The 26,790-nt window shown below is 44.7% G+C and overlaps 1 protein-coding gene across 1 annotated transcript in view; it reads left to right on the top strand.

The window, feature by feature from the left end:
• Xrra1 (X-ray radiation resistance associated 1) overlaps positions 1-26,790 on the top strand; it is a 70,272-nt gene that overhangs the window by 38,619 nt on the left and 4,863 nt on the right. The window contains exons 9-18 of the mRNA XM_047516044.1: positions 3,830-3,958; positions 4,642-4,859; positions 11,615-11,655; positions 15,360-15,485; positions 18,559-18,652; positions 19,376-19,491; positions 22,526-22,867; positions 25,398-25,596; positions 26,247-26,362; positions 26,546-26,651. Of these exons, the coding sequence (XP_047372000.1) occupies positions 3,830-3,958; positions 4,642-4,859; positions 11,615-11,655; positions 15,360-15,485; positions 18,559-18,652; positions 19,376-19,491; positions 22,526-22,867; positions 25,398-25,596; positions 26,247-26,362; positions 26,546-26,651 (1,487 nt within the window). The remainder of the gene's footprint in view (positions 1-3,829; positions 3,959-4,641; positions 4,860-11,614; positions 11,656-15,359; positions 15,486-18,558; positions 18,653-19,375; positions 19,492-22,525; positions 22,868-25,397; positions 25,597-26,246; positions 26,363-26,545; positions 26,652-26,790) is intronic.

The raw sequence follows: 26,790 nt of genomic DNA, 5'->3' as shown, positions 1-26,790 counted from the left end.
GCATAAAGTAAGGCAAGGCTTCTGCCTACAGAGTATCAACTGAGCTCACTGTGCTTTGAAGACTCTGGGGCTCCAGACAGGTTTCATTTGTCATTATTTTCTTCACAGCCACCTGTCCTTGCTCAACATGCTCTGAATTCCTCTTATTCTACCAGCCTCTTCAGTATTAGTGCTCCCCCGTTTCTGCTTTTACCCCCACTTTTTAAAAGTATGTTTTCTCATCCTTTGCAGTATTTGGGTTATTTTTCTACCTCACTTCTATCTTCTGAACTTTAAGCCTATATCGCCTACTTATACCAGACTCATCACACACATCCCTGTGCCAAAATCTCCTCCTCCTCACTCTCCTTCCCTGGCCTGAATGCCTGGCACCGCTCTCTTATCTGCTGTGCAGTTGTCTAGGCTGGGCATCCACGTGAACACTGCCCTCTCTCCCCCAACATGCATTCTGTCACCAGATGCTGGGAAATGTACTTCATAAATGTTTCTGGAGCCTGCTCATTTCCGCTATCCTCCTGTTTAGTCTCAGTCTCTACTTCTCACTTCCCAACCCATCCTTCTTCCTATCAGCCAGCATTAGCTTTCTAAAACGTGCATGCAACTCTAGCATTGCCCTGTTGAGAGTTTTCCAGCAGCTTCCCAGTATCCTAGACTCCATTAACATTGCTCACACAGCTTTTCACAGCCTGACTCTCCATCTTCCTTTCTCTTCATTATTTCTTGATACACCTCATCTGTTCTGAACTCTTTACATCTCCTCGCCTGGACCTTAAGCCATGCTATCATCCCTATCTGGATGGGTTAGGGGAATCATATCTGACCCACTCCATCTTTAGACTGCTCTATTACTTGTTTTGAGCTGATATCTGCTCTCCCACTAGGCCTGTTCCCTTTCTGCCTTGGACCATGTACGTCAGATACGTGGGAGTGACCAGCACAGGGAAGAAGGGAATTATTATCTCCTTTCTTCTAGTCACTGTATTCCTAATAATGCCACCTAAAGAGTGTTGGCATTTTAGCAGCCTTATCAGGAGTCCTCTATTATGCAAATAGTCTATTATGCTCTATTCCCTCATCCTGTGTTTGCAGCCTGGATTTTCTGTATTTTAACACTTATACTGATATAAGAGCTTTCTCAGTTTCATTTTGTTTGCTGCAGTGCTTAGTGCAGTCTATTGAGCAAAATATTTGACCTAATCCAAACTTTGAGGATGTAAATCCCCTTTTACCATGTACATAGAGGATCTGAGCCCAGAGATGCTCAACAACAACTTGATGTGACACAGCAAGCAAAGCAGCAGCAATACCAGACCCAGAACTCAGGGCTCCTGATCCCCATTGCCTTGCTTCTTCTAATATGACACACAAATTCCCATTGCTGAATCCAACCACTGGATGTACTCTTAGCATCTAAAAAATAATAATAAGTTAAATGTATCACATTTTAAATGGTATTAATTCTATTTGCTGAAAGAAAGGATGATAAAAATCCACCACTCTGAACAATTGGACACATCAGCTTCTCCACCTTTCAAAGAGCTCTTCTCGTGAGAGACTGCCGCAGGACAGCCTCTGAAGCTGCAGCCCCCTCGTTTAACACACCTATTTTATAGACAGAAATGAACCTTTCCCATGTTGTTGTTGGGGCAGAACTTTAAAAAAGCAAAGCAGTGTAACTTATCACAGAGACAAGACAGAGCCAGCATCTCCACGGAGCTCAAGAGGAATTTTTTTGAAGTCTTTTCTCTATTTCATTGGAGTAAAATAAAGATTGGCCAACTAATTATAAATCAACAGAGCTGCCGTCCAGCATTCTGTTCTTGCTCTTAGGCAGAGATTTAAAATTCAGTATGTGAAAGTTGGTCCTTCCAAGTAGGGGAAAAGATCACCTGTGATCTTGAAATACTCCTGTGCCTTCTCTGTTGAATGTCTCTGTCGTTGAACTTCAAGCCTATTCCTCACACTGCTTCCAGGGCTCTTCCTGAATCCTTATCTGTCATGTCCCTTTTTTTTTTGAGTTAGCTCTACCATGTTTATTATCTATAGAAGTCTGAAAGTTTCACAGAAAGCGAAAAACAGGAAATTCATTATTAGAACATCGGGGAAACTCACAGCCATGCATTAGAGACATATTTAGAGAACGTAGGTCCTGAGCACTGTGGAGCAGCCTGGAAGCCCTGTCTCACAGCCTCACATCTGCTCCTTTCTGTGATTTGCCTCATTTCTCCTCAATGTGTGTGCTTCTGAGCCCCATGGTAGGAAAGATGGCTGCCCAGCACTTCTAATTATGTTACAGATCCAGTCATAAAGAGGTGATTTTTCTCTCTGTTCTTTTTCATAGTGGTTAAGAGTATGGCAGATTGCCTCTCATTCTTTATGGTTTAGCTTAAGTATTGCCTTCCCTGAGCCCTCCCCACCTGCTTCTGTTAGAGCACTTGTCCCACTTTGTGTAGCACATCGGTCTCCTCATGAGACTATAAACACCCTATAAACACCCAAAGGGGAAGACTACATTCTTTTTCTCTTTGTATTCTCAGTACCTGGCTGTACGAATGTACATTAAAGAGAGTCATGAGTGTGAATGAATGAGTGAATATAGGAATGACTTACATTCCCCCACTAAGTTCATCAGTGAACAGTCCTGATTTCTGTGTATGTGCTAGCTTTTGAACTCTGTCCACCTTTGTTAAGTCCTCCCACTCCTCCATCTCTCCACCCTTTAAATCCACATGTGGTCTGAAGGTTTGTGAATGTGAGAAGTGGACAGCAGGAATGGAAAGAGGCTGGGTTTTGAAGTAGGGCAAAAGTAGGTTCTAATTTTCTCTCTGCCACTCTCTAGCTCTGAAATTTTCAGCAAGTCACTCTGAGCTTGAGTTTCCTGCTCTGAAAAGCAGAAAAATAATCCTCATCCTCCCCACGGAGAGTCTGTGATAACACATAACATCTAACCGATGCCAGAAATACAGCAGGCTCTGAAGAAATGTTTGTTTACCTCCTTCTTCTTGTGTGTGTGTTTGTGGCTTGTATAGGTATCTGTATAGTTGTCCCTTGTCTCGTGTCAATGGGTGTTTTTATCTTGGTGTGTGGACGGGATGGAGTGTGGAGGGAGGAATGCAAATGTGATTTGAGTCATCTGCCTGTGTATTTACGTAGGGTTACCTAGGCCTCATTCACCTACAAGATCACATTCACAGTAGCACCTAAAATGCCAGCCCTTCCTGCCTGCCTGTGTAATTAAGGACCTCAACCTCTTAAATCGCACGCTCAGGTTTTTCTTGGAATTCTCAGAGTTGAGTTTATAAAGACGCTTCTTATCTACTTACTGACATGTCTATTTTATGGAGTCACTTGAGAGGAGAACCTTGCTGCAGCCAGGGATGGTGCCCTTTATCCAGCCTACCCTAACCCCACTTGGTGGCAAAGCTGTGGTCCAAATCAATACCAAAGGCATTGTCTCCTGGTGCTCCTGTGGTTACCAGTCCCAGGGGTTACACAGCACTCCCAGGAGACTGCCCTGAGCCACAGCTCTGCAGTATTCTACCTGCAGAATGTTCCCAGCTTCCTTCGCCATACCTTGCTGACCCAGGTTTCATCCATGATGTGTGTGAACTTTCCCCACACAGAAGATTGTGTGTGCAAGTGGGGCTTGGGGAAGGGGTCAGTGAGGAGGAATCACACTTCCGGTCTATCTCTACAGGGACCTCTCTGGGAACTAGAGAAGTCCCCATGCTGGTCAGTGCTCCCAGGTGATTCCCTATCCTCCATTTCTTCCTGGGGATGGTAGAGCATGCGTCCCCTGCCCTGCCCTACCCCTACTTTGCTCTCACAGGGAGGCATCCGTAACATCGCTGACAAGCAAGAGGTACATCTTGAGGTTCCCGGCACTGGAGACCCTGATGCTGGATGACAACAAACTCTCCAACCCCAGTTGCTTTGCCAGCCTGGCAGGGCTCAGGAGGTAAAGCCACAAGCCTGCCTCCTCAGGGCCCGCCCTCTCTCACCCGAGCCATGCTCATGCCCTGAGTGCTGCTCTGCAAGCCGAATGGCCTGGGTTTAAGGCCCAGCTCCTCCACTTATCTCTGCTGTGTGGCCATGGGTAAGTGATTTCTCCCCTCTGAGCTTTAGCTCATCATAAAAATGGGGGATCAGGAAGAACAGTTCTGATCATGTGACTGGATGAGAAGCAGCAAAGCAAAAAGAGGGTAGGAGGAGATATTACCCAAGACTACATCCTGACCCCAGGAAGAAAAGGACAACAACAAAAAATCAGAATCAGAAGTTTAACTGCTAAATTCTATGTATTTGGTTGAAGTAAAGAAAATGCTAGCATTTAAATGACCAAGTTTTAGATCCTTGGAAATTTCCTTTGGATTCTGCTACCATTTACTGACTATGACTTTGTGCCAGGCCATTTCCATATTGTCTCATTTAATCTTCACAAGAACCTTGGAAAGTTATAAGCATTATTCCCATTTAGAGAGAGGGATATTGAGACCCAGAGAGGGTAAGTCACTGGCTCAAGGTCACACAAGAGAAGGAGGTGTCCAAGCCTGATTCCCTGTTCTTTCCCTAAGTTGCTCAGTGAATATCCCCAAGGTATCATTATTGCTGTGATTCTGTATTCACTTTCCTTAATTGAAGACTGAAGAAGTTAAGCCTGGACCAAAACAGGATTTTCCGGATCCCGTACCTACAGCAGGTTCAGCTCTGTGATGGATCAGGGGACTGGGTTGGAGTCAGGGCAAGTCCCCGGAAAGAGCCCCACTTCACCCTGCAGCCCAAGTCATGGATATTTGAGCCCTCAGATGAACAACCAGACTATACTGTACTGCCCATGAAGAAGGATGTTGACCGGACAGGTGAGTGATGCCCCTTGTTCCAGCCACTACCCCATAGTGGGAGCGAACTTCTGGGAGTTGATCCTGAAAGTCTGTGACTCCCTGGGGAACTGCTGCATTTAAACTGAACTGTTCAGTGACTCTAAATGGTTCTGTCAGTTAAAGTGCTTTTGAAATTCAATTAAAAGTGAATAATTTCTTTAAAATCTCAAATAACAAAAAACTCAGAAGGAAGGCTTTCCAGAGATGGTTAATTCTATGGAGTATCAATGTCCTCTAAGGACTCATGTCTTCTCTGCCTTCCGTAGCTTGCTCAGTTGTCCTTTCTGCTAGGCTTGCTTCCACTGGGGTCTCAAGGTGGCTACCACAGTCCAAGAATCACACCCGCATGGCAGCATTCAAAGACAAAAAAGAAAGGAATGTTATCTGTATCATGAACCAGAATCCCTTTAATGTAGGAGTGTTATTTCTGGATTATGTTTTGTTCCACTGATCTAGTTACAAGTTACTACACCACTACCATGCTGTTTGTTTTTTTACATTTCTTCTAAATTGAGAAAATAATTTACTTTGGGTAAAATACAGAAATATTGTATAGGGCTTGGAGTTTTACATACATCTTTTTCTACTCCTCACATTACAGTGCAGGATATTTCCAGTGTCCCTTCTAACCAATACCTCCTCCAAAAATAACTAGCATCCTGGCTTCTATCACCAAAGATTAATTTTCCCTGATTTAACATTCATGTATATGGAATTGTAGAGCATGTGCTCTTTTATGTCTGGTTTATTTCACTCAGTGTTTTGTCTGTGGGATTTATTATGTTGCTGCATGTATAGGTAGTACAGTCTTTTTCATTGCTCTCGTTTATTCCACAATTTATTGACCCTTTTTACTGTTGACAGATATTCTGGCTATTTCTAGTTTGGCTATTATGGTAAAGCTGCTGAGGCATCCTCTTATATATCCTTTGGTGGACATAAACACTCATTTCCTTTGGATATATACCCAGGAACAGAATTAGTGGGTCACAGACTATAAAAGTCTGTCGAGCATTAGTAGATACTGCCAAATGCTTTCCCAAAGTGGTTGTACCAGTGTTTACTCCCACATTGATGTAAGAGATTTCCAGTTACTCCAGATCCTCACAAATGGTTTGGTAATTCAGTCTTTGCAAGTGTAGCTGTCTTGGTGGCTATATAATGGCATTTTGTTGTGGTTTAATTTACATCTGAAATGACTAATGATATTGAGTATCTTTTCATATGTTTGATGGTCACTTTGACATCCTCTTTTGGAATTGACTATTTGAGGCTTTCACCTATATACATATTGAATTGTCTTTTTCTTGTTGGTTTATCGGAGTTCTTTAGATATCCTGGATACAAGTCTTTCATAGATGTGTATATTACAACTCTCCCAGTTGTGTGACTTGCTTTTTCATATTCTTAATGATGACAGGTGGAGGGTGAAGGGTACTAGAAATTGAACCCAGGGGCATCCTGCCATTGAGTTACACCCTAAACCTCTTAAATTTTTATTTTGAGACAGGATCTTGCCAAATTGCCAAGACTGGCCTCAAACTTGCAATCCTCTTGTTTCAACCTTCCAAGTTGCTGGGACTATAGGTATATGCCACCACATCCAGCTTAATGGTGACTTTTAATGAACATAAGTTTTAATTTTAATGAAGCAAAATTTATCAGTCTTTTATTATGTGGTTGGTACTTTTCCTTTCCCATTTTAAGAGATTTTTTGTTTTTGTTTTTGTTTGTTTGGTACTGGGGATTGAACCCCAGGGGACTTAACTACTGAGCCACATCCCTGACCTTTTATTATTTAGGGACAGGGTCTCCTAAGTTGCTGAAGGCCTTGCTAAATTGCTGAGGCTGGTTTTGAACTTGGGATCCTCCTGCCTCAGCCTCTGGAGCCACTGGGATTTGGGGTATGTGCCCACACCCAGCTATAAACAAGGTTTGATACTTAGTAGTAAAGTTCTTCAACTAGGTCATTGTCCTTCAGAATTGCTGTGGGTACTATAAAGCTTTTACATTTCCATATAAATTTTAGAATCAGCTTGTCAATTTCAACACAAAATTCTGCTAGAATTTGGAATTTCACTGACCTTATAGGTCAATTTGGAAAGAACCAACATCTTTGCAATATTGAGTTTTCTAATACTTTAAAATAACATATTCCAGTAGTTTTTAGGTCTTTTAAAGTTTTTTCTCAATGATACTTCATAGTCTTCAATGGCGAGATTGTACACATCTTTCATTAGATTTATTTGGGCAGTTAATCTTTTTTTATGCTGTTGTCATTGATATTGCTTTTTAAACATTTATTTCCACTTATTTATTGCTAGTACAAAGACAGACTCAATTTGTATCCAGTAATCTTTCTAAATTCATTTATTATTTCTAATCATTTATAGACATAGATTATGTTCACAACATGATATCCATAAATGATGATCATTTTGTCTTCTTTACCAATCTTAATACCTCTTATACCTTTTTAGTGCCTTATTTTGCTGGCTAAGACTTCCAGTTCAATGTTGAATAGAAGTGCAGGGCATGATGACACACGTCTGACCTGGGAGGTTGAAGCAGGAGAATCACAAGTTCAAGGCCAGTGAGACCCTCAGCAACTTAGCAAGATCCTGTCTCAAAATAAAATAAAAAGGGCTGGGGATGTAGCTCATCAGTAGAGCACCCCTGGGTTCAGTCCCTGGTGCCCTCTCCCACAAAAAAAAATGTCAACAAGCAGTGATGATAATGAACATTAAAGAAACTTTCTTGCATTCTTGGAGAGTTTTTTACGAATGGATTTTTTTCTTTTTGGGTGGTACAGGGTATTAAACTCAGGGGCACTTGACCACTGAGCCACATCCCCAGCCCTATTTTGTATTTTATTTAGAGACAGGGTGTCTCACTGAGTTGCTTAGCACCTCGATTTTGCTGAGGCTGGCTTTGAACTTGAGATCCTCCTGCCTCAGCCTTCTGAGCCACTGGGATTACAGGTGTGCGACACCACGCTCGGCAAATTTTGTCAAATGCTTTTTCTGGGGCTGGGACTTTAGCTCAGTGGAAGAGTACTTGCAAGGAACTGGTGCTGCTCGACTGCTGGTATCAGATGGGACTTGGGGAGCTGAGAACCAAGTCTCTGAGGATGGAATACTGGCTAGTGAGTCAAAATCAGACTGGTTTATAAAAGTGAAAAACAGGCCAGGTGGTTTCAGTTGCTGCTGGGGTAGAAGCATTACTCCACTGGCCTTCACAGGAATTGCCAGCAGTCAGGAAACCCATGGGAAGCAGACGAGGGAACCAGCCCTTCCTCTTCCAACTCTGCAGTCTCCCTCTTGCACCACCCCGTCGTCAGAGTGTAACAGGAAACCAGCTGGCAAAAACCTGACTTTAGGGTTTCCAAACCCCAGCTCCAGCATCCCAAAGCAGAATACAGAAGAGTTGGTTTAAAAGTCAAATTTGGGAAATTAATAATTGACATGATTATGTTATTCAATGAGTTTTCCAATCAAATCTTTCAGTCTTCATGGTTTGTTAACTTTGGAAACAGGCATATTAAAGTCTCTCATCAGCTGGGTACAGTGGTGCAACGCCTGTAATCCCAGCAATTTGAGGCGCAGAGGCAGGAGGATTACAAGTTCAAAGCCAGCCTCAGGAACTTAGCAAGACCCTGTCTCAAAATTTTAAATAAAAATTTTTTTTAAAGAGCTGGGGATGTAACTCAGTGGTTAAGCACCCTAGTTCAAGGCCCAGTACCTAAATAAATAAATCAAGTTTCTCACCACTAATGTGTGTTTGTCAATCTCTCTTTGCAGTTTTGGCATTTTTTACTATGAAGTTTGTTTTCTGTTATTAGCTTTGCAGCTTTTATCTCAGTAGATTATGCCTTTTAATCACTGTAAAATATCATGTCTTATCTTTTTGGGCCTTGATTGGCCTTTTGTTTGGTATGAATGCCTATCTTAAGGCATTCTCAAAAACAATATGGCATTGCACACTCAGGGTCATGCTGCCATTAAACTACATCCCCAACCCCCACCCCCAGCCCTGCTTTTTTTGAGAAAGGTCTCTCTGCATTGCCCAGGTTGACCTTGAACTTGGGATCTTCCTGCCTTAGTCTCCCAAATTGCAGGAAATACAGGTATGCACACCATACCTAATTCTGTTGGTCTTTTTGTTAATAGAGGAATTTAACTTACATTGTGATCCTTGGTATATTTCAACCTATTTCCACCATTAGTAGTATATGTTTTTATGTACCTAAGTATTTTTTTCTTCTTTTGTGCCTTTTTGCGAGCACTCCCTCTTCTAATTAAAATTTTCCTTAAATTGTTAAAAGTAATGCATCTCATTTTGGTATTTCTAATGGTTATCCTAAGATTCTATCTACATATTCAAACTCACCTTTGTCAATAACTAGAATCAACCGAAAGCAAATCTTCCCTTTAATAATAAGAAAATCTTAATGTGCATTTATCTGCTCCACCCCACCCCCATTGCTTCCCATAATGTAATAAACCCTGATAATAACTTAGATTGGTTTTGATTTTTTTAAATTATACATCAACTATTCTTTAGTTAAAATATTGAGCTGTTAGTTTTATCTCTTTCTTGCCACAACTGCTTGTATCTCAAAGCTTCCTCTTTCTTAGATTTTTTATTGTGTGTATAACTCAGGAGCACAGTTGACTCTTTATGGCAGCATAAAACTCCATTGTGTATGTACACTACATTTATCTATTTATCCATTGATGAATACCTAGGCTGGTTTCATAGATGGGCTATTATTGTGAATTGTGCTGCTATTATAAATATGGGTATGCATGTGTCACTACAGTATGCTGACTTTAATTCTTTAGGACAAACACTGAGGAGTGGTATAGCTGGGTCATATGGTGGTTCTATGCCTAGCCTTTTGAGGAACCTCCATACAGATTTCCATAGTGGAACCACACATCTTTGAAAGAACTCTCAAAAATGAAATTATGTCCTTTGCAGTAAAATGAATGGAACTATAGACCATTATATTAAGTGAAATAAGTCAAACTCAGAAGGTCAAGAGTCATATGTTTTTTCTCGTATGTGGAAGCTAGAGAGGAAAAAGGAGAATAAAGGTGGGGTGTGATCAGATGAAAAGTAAAGGGAGATCAGATCTACTGATGCATATATGAATATGTAACAACAAATCCTGTCGTTATGTACAAGTACAATGCACCAATTAAAAAATGTGGGGGAAAAAACAGAAAAAAACGATGAGTGGTTTCCTTCACTTGGAGAAAGTCTTTTTATTTCCCTCTTGATATTCTCTACATAGTCTTCCTCTGGAATTCTCTCAGATTCCACAAGTTTTGGCCTATCTTCTGTTTCTCTTTTCTCTCATGTTTTTAATTTCTTTGCCTTTATACTGAATTCTGAGAGAGTCTCTCAGCTCCATCTTCCACTTTGTGGATTAGCTCTTTAGCTGGGTCTGTTCTTGTATCTAGCACATTTATTCAGTCTTTTATTACATTACCATATTTTAAATTTACAAAAGTGTTAGTAGTTTCACTTCCACAACAGCATACTTTTAGAAATTAAATAGGTTTTCAAATTTCTCAAAGGATACTGATTCTATTTTAAAGTTCTTACTCTTTTTGCTAAATAATCTGAATTTTTTCCAGTGCTAATTCCATCTATATTTCATGACTTTTTTCACAAGGTTAATTTTCCTCAAATATTTGGAGATTCTTGATTGTTCCTTTTTTCACATTACAATCCCCATCAGAAGCTTAGAATGTGGGTTCTGATGTCCGGAGTCACTCTCGGTGATTGTGGGAAAGGGCGGACTTGCATTCAGGCACAGTGTTCTTCTGTAACCCATCTTTCTAGAAAGGGGAGCTCTCTGTTCATCAAGGGATCATTGCTCAGGACCCACACTTACCACCATGTCCCATCCCCCTACAAACTCCAACTTGGTTCATTGTACAAACCTTTCCCACCTGACTTGCAGACCCTCATCTATGGCAGGGGTCATATTTACATATGACCTTTCTCATTATAATATCATTAATGTGGGGAAGGGGTTCCATTCACCAGGGTAAACGCAAGTGACATCTGTACTGGACCCAGTCCCAGCAGATCATTTTTTAGAGTGAACTCAGCTATTTCTTGGCACACCTTAGTCAGATGGTCCCAAGAAAGAAATCTTTCCACATCCTCTTCCTTTGGACCATGCTACTAACCATGCTGGCCATCTCTCCTGAATTCACTGACTTAACGCATTCTATTTCTTCTACTAATATGACAAAGAGGATTTTCAAATCCTCTGACAGGATTTACATATATATATATATATATATATATATATATATATTTCTTTCTTCTAAGACAGCTGGTTAGCTTTCTGCTCAGTATGGACTCTCTAATAGCTCTGAGGCTAGAAAGAGCTTGCACGTTGCTAAATCAGAAAGAAGGTCAGTGTGGCTCAGTGTGGTCAGTGTTGAGGGAGAGGGTAGCATGGGATGAGATAGGGGAGGCAGGGGACCAACCTTGTGGGGCCTCCGAGGCCTGATGAAGGAGTTTGGATTTTATCATAGTGCAAAGGGACTTACTTCTGATGGAAAACACAGTTGCTCCTTTTCCCAGTTAGGACTGGAACTGGTCTAAAGGGTACCCTGCTGTACGTAGTTGGGGGCAGATGCAGACCCTGGCCTCTCTGGGAGTCACTCTGCGCTCTTACCAACCTTCATTCCATTTCTCTTTTGTTTCAGAAGTTGTATTCTCATCTTACCCAGGATTTTCAACCTCAGAGGTAGGAACTGCCTAATTTATATTTGTGTACTTGAGTTAGAACAGCAATTCTATTTATTTATTTAATTTCAGTCTTGGGGATTGAACCCAGGGCCTCGCATGTTAAGTAAGCACTCCTCCACTGAGCTACATCCCTAGCCCAAGAACATTAATTTTAATAGACAAAAAACAAGTATTTTTTGGCTCATGAGAGGCACTTCTATAGATCACACTGAGAAGGCCCATTAATGGAACAGATATGTGCTAAGTCCCCACCAGGTGCAAGGCACGATGCTGGCCACTGGAAGGGCAGTAGTGAGCTGAGCACACAGGCCCTGACAGGCCCACAGGTTAGCTTTTGCTATCCTCAGATGCTTTTTCAGCATAATTTATAACAGTGGCTACTTCAAGTTGTAAGACTTGCTGAAATACGGCTGCCACCAGCATGAAGCCCAGAAGGTCTCTAACAAGAGTCTCCAAAAGCTGGACAAGTTCTTGCCAGACATACTACTATCCAGGATCAAATCCTTGATATCAAAGGTTTAGATGCTTGACTTTTGTCAGCACAGAAAATTTATTTTTCTCTCAGGGCAGATGCTCACTGACCAAGCTCATGGAGACTCATGTACATAAACTCAATATTGATTTGTTCACTTAAAATAAGAAGCAAAACTCTACATTTACCCCACTGGCCTCCTTGAGAGACAGCTCAGTACACTGCCTCCTCAGATACAAGTGTGTAAGAAATTGTACCAGTTAAATTAACTATTGCTACATAAGATACCCTAAATTACTGACTTCAGACAATAGCCACTTATTGTTTCTCACAATTATCTGAGTGAGTTAGGTGGTTTTAGTGATTTCACCAGAACTTATTCATGCAGCTACATTCAGCAGGCAGGTTAGCAGGGAGCTGAACTCAGATGGACAGATGACCTGGCTTGGCCTTTCTTTGTGGTCTTTTCACCCTCGATTGCCTTATAGGTTTGTGGCATCTGGGTTTCAAGAGAGCAAAGGAGAATTTCAAGATTCTGAAATTCAAAGAGTGTCACTTTTACCATATGCTCTTGGCAATATAATAAGATTGCAATACATTTCTAACACTAACTACCAGAATTAGTACAAATTCCACAAGTTTGAGGGCATAGTTCCCAACAAAACTGCACTAACTTTAGATGCCAGTCGCAAGTTTGGGGGTCCCCAAACTGTCCACATTTGTGATCAACTGGTTGTAAATTTGGGACTTCCCATATATCACTTGGGTTCAGTAATTTACAAGAGCAACTCAGAACTCAAGAAAGATTTATATTTACAGTTATAGTTTTACCATAAAGGATACAAATAAAGACTAGCTAAATAAAAAGACACAGAAAGTGAGATTTGGAAGGGCAAAAATGCAGAGCTTCTACACCCTCCCCTGTGGAATCAGGGCATTTCCCCACCCCTGCCCCCAGTCCTAGCACATGGATGTGCTCCCCAACCAGGAAGCGTGTCTGAACCTGAGTCCAGAGCTTTTATTGGAGAGTCATTGGCTTCAGTCTTGAACTCAATCTCTGGCCCTTTTCCTTGCAGAGATTAGGCTGGTTTAAAGCCCCAACCCTAATCACATGGTTGGTCTTTTAGGACTGGCCAGCCCCCATCCTGAGTCATCTCATGAGCATAAATTCAGGTGTGATCCAAGGAATCCTAAATAACAGAGGCATTCCTATCACTCAGGAAATTCCAAGGGTTCTAGAAACTAGGTGCCAGGAACCTGGTACAAAGATCAGATGAATTCTTTATTCAGTAACCAGTCAAGGAGGTAGAGATATGGATTCCCTCTGAATGAGAGGAGCAGCAAGACCACACTGCAAAAGGTCATGCATATGGGAATGAGGGACTTGTGAACACTCAGCTGTCTACCATGGAGGTCGAAAATTGGTAGGATTTTTCCAGTGCTTAGATCCCAGCTGTCTGGCATCTGAGAATTGGAGGATGAGTTAGATGGTTGCATTTCCAAGACAGGGCCCTCTCTGTCCTCAGGAGGGTCAGTCATGCCCTCGTGTCAGGACACACTGACTTTTCTTTTCTGCCCTCTAGTCTGACTTGCCTGCCTTCAGCTCACCCACTTTTCCTCCAAGTAGGGAGTTGCATGGAGGAGGTGGCTGCCTTTTTGATACTGGATTCAGGTCTGGGCTGCTCACCACTTGAAAGCCAATATTCAGGAGATAAGAGTTGGTAGGAAGGAATCCAATTTATTCAAGGACTGGCCCCTTGGAAGATTGGGAGGGGTGTCATCCTCAAAGCTCCATCTTAGGGACTCAGGGAGGGACATGAGCTACAGCGAGACCATGGGCAAGAAGGCTGCATGCTGAGCGGGGTCTTCACCTCCAGGACATGTGCCTCTTTTCTTTTTTCTTTTAGTCAGAACACCACAGTGGACCTCAGAGTCTGGGGACCAGTTCCTATATTTTCTTAAAACAGATATATTATTTTCCTGCAAGTTAAACCTCACAATAATATATATGCTTTGGGTTAGCTGATGTATAGAACTAAAGATTAAGGAGGGGGTGACAAAGGTCAACAGATGTTCTGGGTTCTGTAAATCTAAAGCAAGTTTATTTAACAGTTAACATCTTAACCGTTTAAGAATTTAGAATCTAGAATGCTGGGAAAAAGCAGGACATAACCCTTGTAAAAGAACAGGGAGAGGAAGCCACCTTGCAGAAGGGCAGACGGAGGCAGGGCAAAGTTAAATCTGCTAAGGACAACTCCCAAAGGAGCATCCACTTTCTCAGAGATTCGTTTTGGGATCATCTAGGGAGGGGAGTCATATACGTTTCCAAATAGTATCACTAATTTTACTCTCATCCATGACTGATGTCCCATTTGTATGGCTTTAAAAATTGACCTAGAAGGACAGGAAGTATTTGCCCCAAAGTGGGTGCTCCACAAACATTTAGTGAATGGAAAAGCAAAAATTGAATGTTTGCCCAAGATTATACATGGTTAATGGAGCTCAGGGTAGCTTTTAGATCATCCTTATCTAACCATCAGCCCAAAATCAAGGAATCAGTGAGTAAACTGAGTCGGGCATGGTTAATCCAGTAGTTTCATTTTTCTGCTTATCAAATACTTTGGCCCTGAGGCAATCTCTGTTGTACAGAGAGACCATGACCCTCAAGTGACTCAGATGTACCAGGCCACATTCAGACCCCAAAGTCTGGCTCAAATCATTCAGGATTTAACTGTTGTTTCATCCTCAGATGAAGAACCTCCACTGTGGGGTGGGGCTGGCCTGTCAGACAGGTGTTTAGGCTGAAATCAGTCCTGGTCTCCCTCTCTCCACTAAGAAAAATCCCTTAACCATGCAGGGCACTAATATTTTGGGGAAATATTAACCCACCTGCATAGAAAGCCCAATTCAGGATAAACTGCTGTTGGGCAGAGGGTAGGAGTGAGGCAGAGTGCTTATGATGTCTGCAGAGGTACTGTAGGAACTGTGACCTCAGAGAACTTCCAACTGGGTGTTAGAGAATTCCTCACAAGGGGCCTCAGAGAATTCAGAGCTAGAATTCTAGGCCCTTGGTGACATCTGCTCTTATGACCCTAGATGTCTCTTAGGCCAAGCCTCACTACAAAGGTGGTTCTTTTCAGCCCACTCCATAGGAAGGGTCTTTGGCCATTGGCGGCCTCAACTTCCTTATCATCAGGGCACTTTGACTTTGACTTTTTTTTTCTTCTAAGACAACCAAGGTATGTTCACTTCCACCCATATTTGAGATTCTTCCTGTGAAGTCACTGAAGGCCAGGAACCAGACATTGGCCCCACCCTTCCCGGAGCTGAGGTACCTTAGCCTGGCCTACAACAAGGTGACTCTGTTTCTCTACCTGCTTCCTCAGGGGCACAGATGGGAGGTGGGATGGGGAACCGTTATGGCCTGAAGGCCAATCTTTCAATTCCCTGATTCCTTCAATTCCACAGACCTTTAATTCCCAGGAATTCTCAAGGTGGGGAAAGCAGACAAGAGTGCAGCCAGGGCAGGAGTGCATATATTCAGTCACAGATATGTATTTAGCCCTTGCCACGTGCCAGGCTTTGTGTTAGGCATTAGGGATGCAGCCATGAAAATAGTGTTGACCTCTGGTCTTTTGGAGCTCATCAGCTATAGGGAAGATGGATACAGCACAGTCATGTTTAGTGTTATAAAGACGTTCACAGTGATATCATGAGGGAGGGCAACCTAATATTTGGGATCAGGGAATTTTCTCAAGGAAAAGTGGTATTTGAGCTAAGATCTGAATCAGTAAGTGTAGTCAAATAAAGAGGGAGGGAACAGCAGATATAAATCCCTGGGACAGAAATCCCATGTTTTTCCTGTATATTCCCAATATTCATGGTCTATTTTTTTCTGTAAAGCCCCACTTATTCATTTATTTTGGGCACTGGAGATCAAATTCAGGACCTCGTACATGCTAACGATGTGCTCTACCACTCAGGTATACTCCTGGCCCATGTATTTATTTTCATTCAACTAAAATATTTTCAGGTGTTTTATTGTGGGGGGAGGTAGTGGTTACCAGGGATTGAACACAGGGGCACTCAACTCCTGAGCCACATCCCCAGTCCTGGTTTGTATTTTGGTTTTTTTTGTTGTTTGTTTGTTTTGTTTTTGTTTGTTTGTTTGTTTTTTGTATTTCATTTTGAGACCGGGTCTGACTGAGTTGCTTAGGGCCCCACTAAATTGCTGAGGCTGGCTTTGAACTCACAGTCCTCCTACCTCAGCCTCCTGAGCTTCTGGGATTACAGGCATGCACCATGGCACCCAGCTTATAATATTTTCAGTTTTTCTTGTGATTTGGTCTTTAACCTATGTGTTGTTTAGAAGTCACTTATTAAATTTCAAAATCTTAGATTTGTTGGTTTCTAATTTAATTCTCTTGTAGTCAGATGACATAATCTGTAAGATTTCTTTCTTTTGACATCTCTTTAAACTGCTTCATAGTTCTCTCTATGGAGCATCATGTGCCTTTAGAAAAACTGTGTCTTGTGCAGTTATATGAGATAACATTGGTGAATGTCAGTTGAGGGGCTGGTGGTGTGGCTCAGATCTTCTGTGTGCTCTTGTTTTGTCCATTTGTTCGTTAGTTACAGAGGACAGAGTGTGAAAGTCTCTGTCATTAGTTTGGCGGTCCTTGCATCTTGTCTCATCTCATACCCAGAACCTGCTTTCTGTCTGCTTGTAGTCACAGTAGCCTTTCAGTTCCTCTAACACACACGGGCCTCTTGCACGCCATTCTCTGCATTGAACACTTCCTGTCTGTGTTGGTTAGGGTCACAGTAGCTGATGCTACAGACTTAACATCTTGATTACGTAACACAATAAAAAACATCCACCGTGGATAATCATGGTTGGCAGGTGATGACCTTCCACGTGATCATCTGGAGACACAGGTCCCTCTGGCTGTGGTTGTGTTATCCTGTAGGGTCTTAAGAGCCCCTTCCTGGAGCCTGTGTATCTGATGGATAGATGGTTGGGTGGTGGGGAGCATGGTGAAAGAAGTAGAGGAGGCGCAGGAGGTTTTGGTGTGAGCTGTGCCTGGAAGTGACATTTATTACTTGTTCCCACACTGCACCAGCTATCGCTAAGTCACATGATCACACCTAGCCCCCCACCCCACCCCAAAAGCTGGGAGACAGGCTAGCTGTGGGCTGGGGGTAAAGAAATGGTTCTAATTAATACAGCCGTGTCTCCGCCACACGCTCCATCCCCCACGCGCTCACTGAGGACCTCCTGCCTTCCTTCAGACCTCAGGGACACCTTCTCTTAGCCCTCTGGCAGGTCGAATGGCCCTCATGCTTCAGGCCCCTCTCTTGCGGCACCCACAGTAGTAAGTCCACTCTCCTTTGTGTTACTGTCCTCCAGCGCTGCTTTCAGTACACAGCACTCCTTGAGGACAGGCTTCATTTCTGTCACTCATTCCCAAAATAGCGCTTGGCACACGGTAAGTATTCAGTAAATATTTGTTGGTTGAATGAATAAAAATGAACATGAACGAATAGGTGAATTGCCCAGTGGAACTTGGGTGTCATCCAGTGAGGCTCCCAAGGAAGCCCCACTCAGGCCTGCTGCCCTTCCGGCCCTGGGAACTTAGTGTCTTGGATGGGCCCTGCATCCAACCAGCACCTTTCAGCGTGTCCAGGGGCCTGAGAAGCCACTGCTCCACTCCTGGCCCCTCTGACACTGATGGCCCTGACGCTGCTCCACTGCTCATAGGTAGCTTCCCTGAGGCAGTCCCCACGTGTTCCAGCCACTCTGCTCAATAAGGACTTGGGTTTTTTAATTTTTAATTTCTTAATTTTTGTCTTGCCAAGGCTGGTCTGGCCAACAGTCACCTTCACAGGAGTAGAGCAGCCTCTGGGCCCCAGACCACCATGAGATGTCCCTCACACTGGCTCTGCTTATCCGTTAGTTGGGTGGATTCCCTGACAGCCGCAGGGCCCAGGACTGGCCTCAGGAGAGAAGCCCTTGGGAGTGCTCTTGACAGACTGATGGGTGTGCGGAGGTTGACCTTGAGGAAGGCCAAGTGTCAGATTGTACACTGAAGTCAGAGTCAGTGCCCTGCCGTCCTTCCAGACTCTGAGACAAGTGCTCTGTGTTCGTTCTTATTATTCGTCACTGTTATCCCTAAGCCTTACATGGGCTATGTATCCAGTATGGAGAGGAGAGAAACATAAATAACTCTCAAACATGAACAGTGATGGTGAAACTTTGAGACAGGAGGGCCAAGTGTTCTGAGCTTGAGCAGCTGATATTGCAAGGACAACACACTGCCCAGAGCGAGGGCCAGGCACAATGGGACCTCAGCCTGGCCCCACCCCCTCTATCCCTGGGCGGAGGTGAGGGGCGGGCCCACCTAATGGTCTGTCCTGCATTTGTTATAGATTGCGAAGGAGGATGCTGTTCTGCCAGTAGCTCTCTTTCCATCTCTCTGTGAGCTTATCTTTCATAACAACCCCCTGGTGGCCCACACACGAGGTATGAGACCTGCACACTTGCCCCTCAACTCAGTGTCAAGGAGCAGTGGATGCCGGGCTGGGATTCTGCTCAGTGTTGGGGTGGAGGAGATTCCCAGTGTGTGGGGAAATGCAGAAAATGCATAGATATGCTGCTGAACGACTGCTATCCACCGGCACATCCAGCAACCCTGTGACGCTGGCATTATTGTCCCCATGGACTTTGGCAGGAACTGGAGCTTAGGGAGGTTCATGATCTGCCCAGGGTCACACAGCAAGAAAGAGTTGGGCATCCAATCCTGAATGATCCAGGCCCTGCACTAGCTCTCTAAGCTACACCCTGCTCTGCAGAGCAGGTCTGTGTGGCCTCATTTTCTACTTCCCATCTGGGGAGGGGTGTGGGCCCAACTGCATCGCTGTCCCCTCCCACAGCATGCTGAATGCAGCAGTACTGCATCACAGGGGAGGCCACAGTCCAAGATGTTGCAGCTGGAGGCATGCTGGTCCTGGGCCAAGAGTGACACCAGTGGAGCCCTAACCCTTATTCCACACTGTTACCTTGGGAATATTCTGAGCCTCAGGTTCCTTACCTACTGAATGGGAATGATGTGGTACCTGCCTCTTAGATAAGGGAATGAAGTAAGTTATATTAATACTCAAGAAGCAAGTTGAACATTGCCCGGCACACGGCACCCCCCAGTAAATGTCAGCTAATAGTCATCTTATTTTCCCATCATGGTGCCAGGAGTCCCTCCACTGCTAAAGAGCTTCCTCCAGGAGCGACTGGGGATCCATTTAATTCGAAGGAAGGTAGTAAAGGCTAAGCATCATATTTTGATGCCTCGGAAGGAATCATGGAAGGTAAGACTTCCAGGACAGGGCTCAGCCCCAGAGGAGGTGTAGCCTGTTTTAATGCCCGCAGACTTGCCTGCCAGCAGAACCACTCTGACCCACATGCCTGGAACCCTCCATTAGACACAGGATTGCCTCGTCCTTGCCTTGCTCTGTTGAATATGGATAGAATCAGGAGGGACAAGATGATCAAGAAAAGCCCAAACATGTAGGCAGGAGCCTTGGAGATTATTGAGTCCATGACTCCCTAGTTTTACAGAGAAAGTAAGGCCCAGAGAAGGAGAAGTGGGGAGAAACCAGCCTTGAAGTTAGAAAACCCAGGGCCTGGATCCCTCACTTTCCGTAGCTGCCTGATCCTGGGCAAGAGTTTCAAACTCTGAGCTTCAGGTTTCTCAACTCTGAAACCTCTCAGAAACTCTGAGAGGACTGGATGAAACAGCAGATGTGAAAATACATTATAAACTCCCCAAACTCCTCCCGGTACAAGTCTCAGTCCCTGCAGCTGCTCCGGGACCAGAGTGCATCTCCCACCTGCATCTTTAGGAAGTGCGTCCTCCTGTCGAGGCTGCGCTTCCTCTGCAGCTCCAGCCAGTGCTCTCAGATTTGCCTTCTAGGTGCCATGGAGTAAGTCAAATTCCTCTTTCATCTGAAGAGTCTCGAAAATTTTCTGTGAAATGCTCCTCCCTCCTGAACTTTAGCCTTTCTACAGCCAAAAACTAAACTAGTGGTTGCTGATCCCCAAAGCTACATACCGTTGGCCCTTGTTCCTGCTCCACAGCCTGCCTCTGTCCAGCCAGGCTCCTGTCTAAGTCCCAAGAGGACAATAGCAAGCATTTAAAGTCAGAAACAGACAAATTCCAAGGAGTTCCACAATCTTTGCCCAGTCTGTTGCCTCCTCTAAGGATCCTCTACCTCTCTGCTCACCCACCAGCTGGGAAGGCAGGAGAATCAGAGTGAGCTGGGTGCTGAGTGCAGAATCCTCTCCCCACTTTACAGAGCACCCACCCAGCACTCTGCTGAGCACTTTTGCCCACATGCTGTCACTTAATGCTCATGACTGATGCGGGAACAGATTCAGAAAGGTGCACTAACCTACTTGTTAAATGTTAAACCTCCTGGCAGCAGCTCAGGAGGCTGAGGCAAGAGGATTGCAAGCTTGAGGCCAGCCTGAGCAACTCAGTGAGAGACTGGTACCTCAAAAAACAAAAAGGACTTGGAATATGGCTCAGTGGTAAAGCCCCCTGGGTTAAATCTCCAGTACCAATAAATAAATAGATGATAGATGATACATGGATAGATAGATAGATAGATAGATAGATAGATAGATAGATAGATAGATAGTTAGTATTGGAGTCCTGAGACCCCCTCCTCCCACCTAAGTTTCTGAATATTCGAGTTAGATAAACACAAATTCCAGTGGCCAAATGGGAAACAAATCAGTGCTTTGTTACTCCGGGCAGACATCCTCTAGGTTGAACTGGAGACTTGCTTAGGCCTGGGACCCACCTAGGGATAGCTGTCTTCCCCACCATGCTCAGAGAGATGTGGACAAAGGCTGTAGGCCCTCTCCTTGTGCCTAGGCTTGGGCAGAACAGGGGAAATCAGAGAACCTGCTGGGGCAGGCCTGCAGTCTAGAAGTGGTGTGAGCCCTTTGCTAGTGAGAACAGAAGTGGAAGATGGGACAGCTGCTTTTAATGGCAGATGGTCTAGCCCAGCAGTGAAGCAGGGCCAGGGACTGTCGGCCTCTGACCAATTACAGTATCCATTCTCCCTGTAGCAGTGGGCTGGAAATAGTGGAGGGATAGAGGGAGTGCCTCATCCAGCTCCTCCCCACCCCCGAGGGAGAGCTGAGTGTCTGCCCACCAACAAATGGTGGCACTGGATATCAGATGCCAAGGCCTAGTGCTGTCTTCGGTTCCCCTGTGGCATGTATTTTTTTGACTCTGTGTCCCTTAGGTTTTAAGTCAAAACATTGAGGTTTTACATATTTTCAAAAGAAAATCTTTTCTTATCTTTCTTTCTTTTTTTGGATACCAGGGATTGAACCCAGGGTACTGAACTTAGATCCCCAGTCTTTTTTAAATTTTATTTTGAGACAGGGTCTTGCCAAATTGCTGAGGGTCTTGCTAAATTGCTGAGGCTGGCCTCCAACTTATGATCCTCTTGCCTCAGTCTCCTGAGTTACTGGGATTACAGGTGTGTACCAAGATGTTTTCTTAAAGAGAAATTTATTTATGAGAGAGACATCCTTCATACTCCTCATCTGTTGAGTAGCTTTTCACACATCATCCCACATGGGAGCACTCTGGAGGAATAGGGGCAGGGTGGGAATGGTCTCTCCCCACGGGAGCAGATGGAAGTACGAAGGGAAGAGCTGTGTTCCAGCTCCGATGTTCCTGACCTCAGTACTTGGGACTCTTTCCACCACTCTACTCAGTCTGTAAAAGTACACATATAAGTGGACCAGATACCTTTGACAAAGAATGTAAACAACCCACCATGTCGCAGGGAGGGGAGGAGCACAGGGACCTCAGCTGGGAGTCAGAGGAGGAGAGGATGGGGATAGGCTTTTGCCGGTTAAGGGAATGGAGCAGTTCAGCAAGAGGGAAATTATTTTGGTCCTACAGAGAGATTTGCCTTTTGGATCTTTATATAAGGTACACAGGCCTGGTGCTGCCACCTTCCAGAAAATGTGGGCCACCCTGCAAACCCCTCCTAAGACTCCCTGAGGAAAGTCAAGGGCATGGTGGTAAACCTGATTTGAAGAGTGAGGCTCCTGGTCCTTCTGTAACCTTGGTCAGGCCATTTCACTTCTGCATCCCAGTTTCCTTATCTATAAAATGAGGATGATTATTCCCTGGGTGGTTTTGAGGTATAGATTTCCAGGCACATTGCAGATACCCAGTAAATGTGACCCCCACCACCTCCCTGAGCCCTTATATGGTGCTCTGACCACCATACAAGTGGCCAGAGGCTGGTGAGGCTCAGGAGCAGAGACTCCTGACTACAGAGCAAATCCAAGCCAGTCTTTCTCCCACGGCAGGTGAAAACACAAATCCCCAAGGTGCCAAAGCAGCCTCTGGTGCCGCGTCACCAACCTTTGACCACAATCAAGTCTCCCTCAAGGGAAATGGCTGAGGCAGGGCTGTCTGAAGAGCTGGAGTCTGCCAGAAGCACTTCTCTGAAAGCACAGAGGGCCATGGAGGGCCCGGAAGGCCCCCACCTGCCCCACCGGACCTTTGTGCCTCTGCCTCCCATCCGCTCTGACTCCAGTCTGCACAGTGATGACACCAGGTTCCACGTGAGCGATGGAGCCAGCCACCCCAGCCCAGAACACCTGTCAGACGAGGACATCAAGAGCACAGAGTCCATCTTCCTGACCCAGGTGCCTGTGTCCAGCTGCCCGCTGTCAACAGTGCCACAGGTTCTGCCCAGCCCTCAGCTGCTGCCGGCAGACTGGGAACCAGAGGGCAGCACCATTGGCAGGACTCACAAGCTCTTCTGAGAGATCCATTGATCTGAGGCTCCTGGTGGGGACTCCCAGAGGGACATGTGACGGTATCTGGGGTCTGGCTGGGATGTGGTGCTGTCCAGTTTTTAGAAAGGGTTGTCACTGCCTCTGCCTCCTGCTTAAAGTCATCGCACTTCTGATGCTGCTCTGGATCCTGGGCACATGGCCCAGATGTAGGTCCTACCCTTGAGCTGCTCACAGTCTAATGGGAAAGATGGACAGGGACAACATGTGATCGGTCCGAGACTTGGGAAGGCCAGGGGCTGGAACCTGGAGGGAGGAGGGATGCCTCTGCCCCAGACTGAGCAGGAATTAGCAAGTGAAGATATGGGTAGCGAGGCATATTAGGCAGAGGAAACAGCAGGAAACAGCATAGAGAGGAGAGAAATTAAAATGGAAGGTGCAGGAAGCATGAATGTCCAGTGTCAATGCTGCAGAATGATCATGTAGGGAAAGGGAAATACAGCTTAAGCACACCTAATCCAAAACTCTGAACTCCATCGTGCTGCAAAATCTGAAACTTTTCAAGTGTTGACATGACCACAAGTGTAAAGTTCTGTACCATAGAACTTTGTTTTATGCATAAAAAATCATTTAAAATATTGTATCAAGTTGCCTTTCAGTCTGTGTGTATAAGGTGTTTATGAAACATAAATGAATCTTTTGTTTAGACTCAGATTCCATCCCCAAGATATCTTATTATGTATATGCAAATCCTCCAAAATTCAAAACACTTCTGGCCCCAAGCATTTCAGATGAGGGATGCTCAACCTGTGTAAGGTAGAAAGGTGGTCAGGGTCCCCTTAAACTCTATTATTATTACATAATTTTCTCTGATCTCCCTGCCTCCAATCTTGCCCCTCTAATCTGCCCACTACCAGATCTTTCCAGGTGTATATTCATCCATACATTTATATCTAATTCTCACCTGTTTTTTTCTTTACTCCACATAGGACATGTAAATTCATCCAGTATAAAAGTACTACAGTGCAGTCTTAAAAAAAACACTGAGTTAGAAGAAAGGAAAATATTGACACAAAAGGAAATAATAAGTCCAAGGGTAAATGTCACTCAAACATATACTTCATACCCTGCTCTCATAATATGGGTATTATCAAAGTGCAGCTCTGAGCTTCCTAGCAGCCAAAGCAATACAATCAACTGAGTCACCATGTCATTAAAAAAACAAACATAACTATTTGTCCTTTGCCTAATTTCCATAGTTATACCCTCTAGTACAATGTTGGGTAGAAGTGGTGAGAGCAGATATACTTGTCTTCCTGATCTTAAGGGAGAAAGCATTCAGTTTTTCACCATTAATTATGACATTAAAAACCCTTTATTGGGTTGAAGAAGTTTGTATTTCTAGTTTATTGCATGCTTTTTTTAATCATGAATTTTGTTAAATCTTTGTATGAGCCTATTGAAATGATCATATGGTGTTTTAATCTTTTATTCTACTGATAAAATGTATTATATCAACTGATTACCAGATGTTAAGTGAATCTTGCACACCTGGGATAAATCCTGCTTTTCATGGTGCTTTTATGTTTTGCTGAGTCTGGTTTGCTACTATTTTTCTTGAGGATTTTAGTATTTATATTAATAAGTGATGCTGATATCTGGCTTCTTTTCTTGGAATGTCTTTCTGTAGTCTGGGTTTGAGGGTGATACTGACCTCAGAGTATGAGTTGAGAAATGTCCCTCTTCTAATTTCTTGGAAGAATTTGTGAAGGCTTGGTGTTAATTCTGTAAGTGTTTGATATACTAGTGAACCTAGGCTTTTCTTTGTGGGAAGTTTTTAAACTATTAATTCAACATTTTAAGTTGTTATAGGTCTATTTGGAGTTCCTATTTCTTTCTGAGTTAGCCATTTTAGCAGGGTACGGTATAACCACATCCCCACATCAAGTATAGTACTGGAGTGAAGATAAAGTAAATGCAAAACAAAATGAACACTTTGGGCTTAGCATTTAAAAGTCCTTATCAGTTCGGGCCTTGTTTACCACTCTAGTTTGTCACTTTGCATTGCCTTCCTCTGTTCCCCTAAATGCACCTTGATGTGTCTTCCCTCTGCACCCTTGAGCATGCTGCTCCCTGTCACTTACAATCCACTCCATTCCCCAGCCTTGCCCAGGGGACAGCTCTCCTGTCTTAAGACTTAGCTCAGGTTAAGGAATCACTCCCTCCAGGGAGCTTCCTGGCTGCGTCACTGCTTCCTCTAGGATTACCCAAGCCACCATGCACCCTTCTGTTAACAGAAGTGAGGCATTCAGTCCTCACCTCTTTTCCTGTCTGCTTCCTCCACCTGTGTCTTTGTCTTGCCAGTAGCAGGGAGTCCAGCATAGAGCTGAGGCTCAGAGGCATGCAGGGAGTGAGTGAAGGTGTTTTCTTCCTGGCACAGGTGAGTGAGCTGCCTTCTCACATGACCCATAGGGGTGACTTACAAGTGAAGGAGAAAGACCAAAGGAGACCAGCCACAGCACCCAGAGAGGGGAAGAGGACTCAGAGGAAGCTCCCATCTGCCTCCATCCCCTGCAAGTACCACGGCTATGAGGATCTGCTGACAGCTCAGCCAGATTCAGCCTTCATCGAACCAAAGGGTATGTGAGGGTCAGGGCTGCCTTCACTGCCCAGAGCAAGTCATGGCCAAACCAGAACTGGTGCCAAGCCGCCTTTTCTCAGCCAGTGTGCTGTCTCTGTCTGAATGTCAGAGGCTCCTCCCTGAACTTTCACTGGCTTGGGGAAGCCACTACTCACTTAGAAATTCCAGCCAGGCTGGCCCAGCTGCTCTGGTTGGAAGGGCTTCATGAACACACACCATGTCAGATTCCTGAGCTTGTTCCAGTCCCCTTAAATTCCCAAAGGAACATCCCAAATCCTCCCTGGTTGGTTTGAGGCAAGGGAAGCAGCTCCCTCCCTGAGCCCCTTATTTCAGTCTGATGTGTTACAGCATCTGTGCCTCTAAAGGAAATGGCTCTTGGGTATCAGCCTCCATAGTGTGACCCCTGAGATTAATGGGGACTGGGGCTGGCCTTTTCTCCAACAATGCTGCGTTTCCATTAGGATCTGTCCTCACAGGGGACGTGTTCACTGACTGAACGATGGAACTTCAAGCACTGGAACAAGATTAGGGAGGTCTGGAAGCAGAGTTGTCATCTCGGAGATTCTCAAGTCCTTTTACCAAGGGCTGCTCTGAGGCGGGGACGGCAGGAGTCAGGCGCTGTGTCTCTGTCTCACCTTCTTGCCCTAGGCATCCAGAAGAACGCGCAGGCCCTGCAGCACATGCTGAAGCACCCTCTTCTCTGCCACCCCTCCAAGCCCAAGCTGGATACTATTCAGAAACACTATGTCCCCAAGGAGAAACGGGTAAACATCCAGCCCACTGAATATGTGCATGACTCCGGAGGACCCCCACAGGCACAGATGTGGCTGTCACTTGGGATCCTCTGAGACCCCAGTACTCCTTGCCTGGTGCTGTGACAGCATGAGGTGAGGCCAGAAAAGGCTGCCCTGAACCTGAGATAAGCTTCCTCCCTTAACGTCTGGCAGGCCCAGAGGATCCCAGTTCCACCCCCACGGAAGACTCGAGCTCAGCTGCTGGACGACATCCTCATTCGCATGCGGGACCCCCGGAACGTTACAGAGGCTCCACTAGGTAGGACTCTCCTCATCTGCCAGGACCGAGTCAGCAGTTTGCTCATCCGCTGGTGTGAGGCAAAGAGCTTGTGTTGGAGCCGTAAGGGCTCTTGGAGGGCATTTGCGCCACCCTTTCTGTGTGCAGATGGAGAAAACGA

Source organism: Sciurus carolinensis, chromosome 11, assembly GCF_902686445.1.
Source record: "Sciurus carolinensis chromosome 11, mSciCar1.2, whole genome shotgun sequence".
Classification (NCBI taxonomy): Eukaryota; Metazoa; Chordata; class Mammalia; order Rodentia; family Sciuridae; genus Sciurus; species Sciurus carolinensis.
This window is presented reverse-complemented; position numbering and strand designations above follow the sequence as displayed.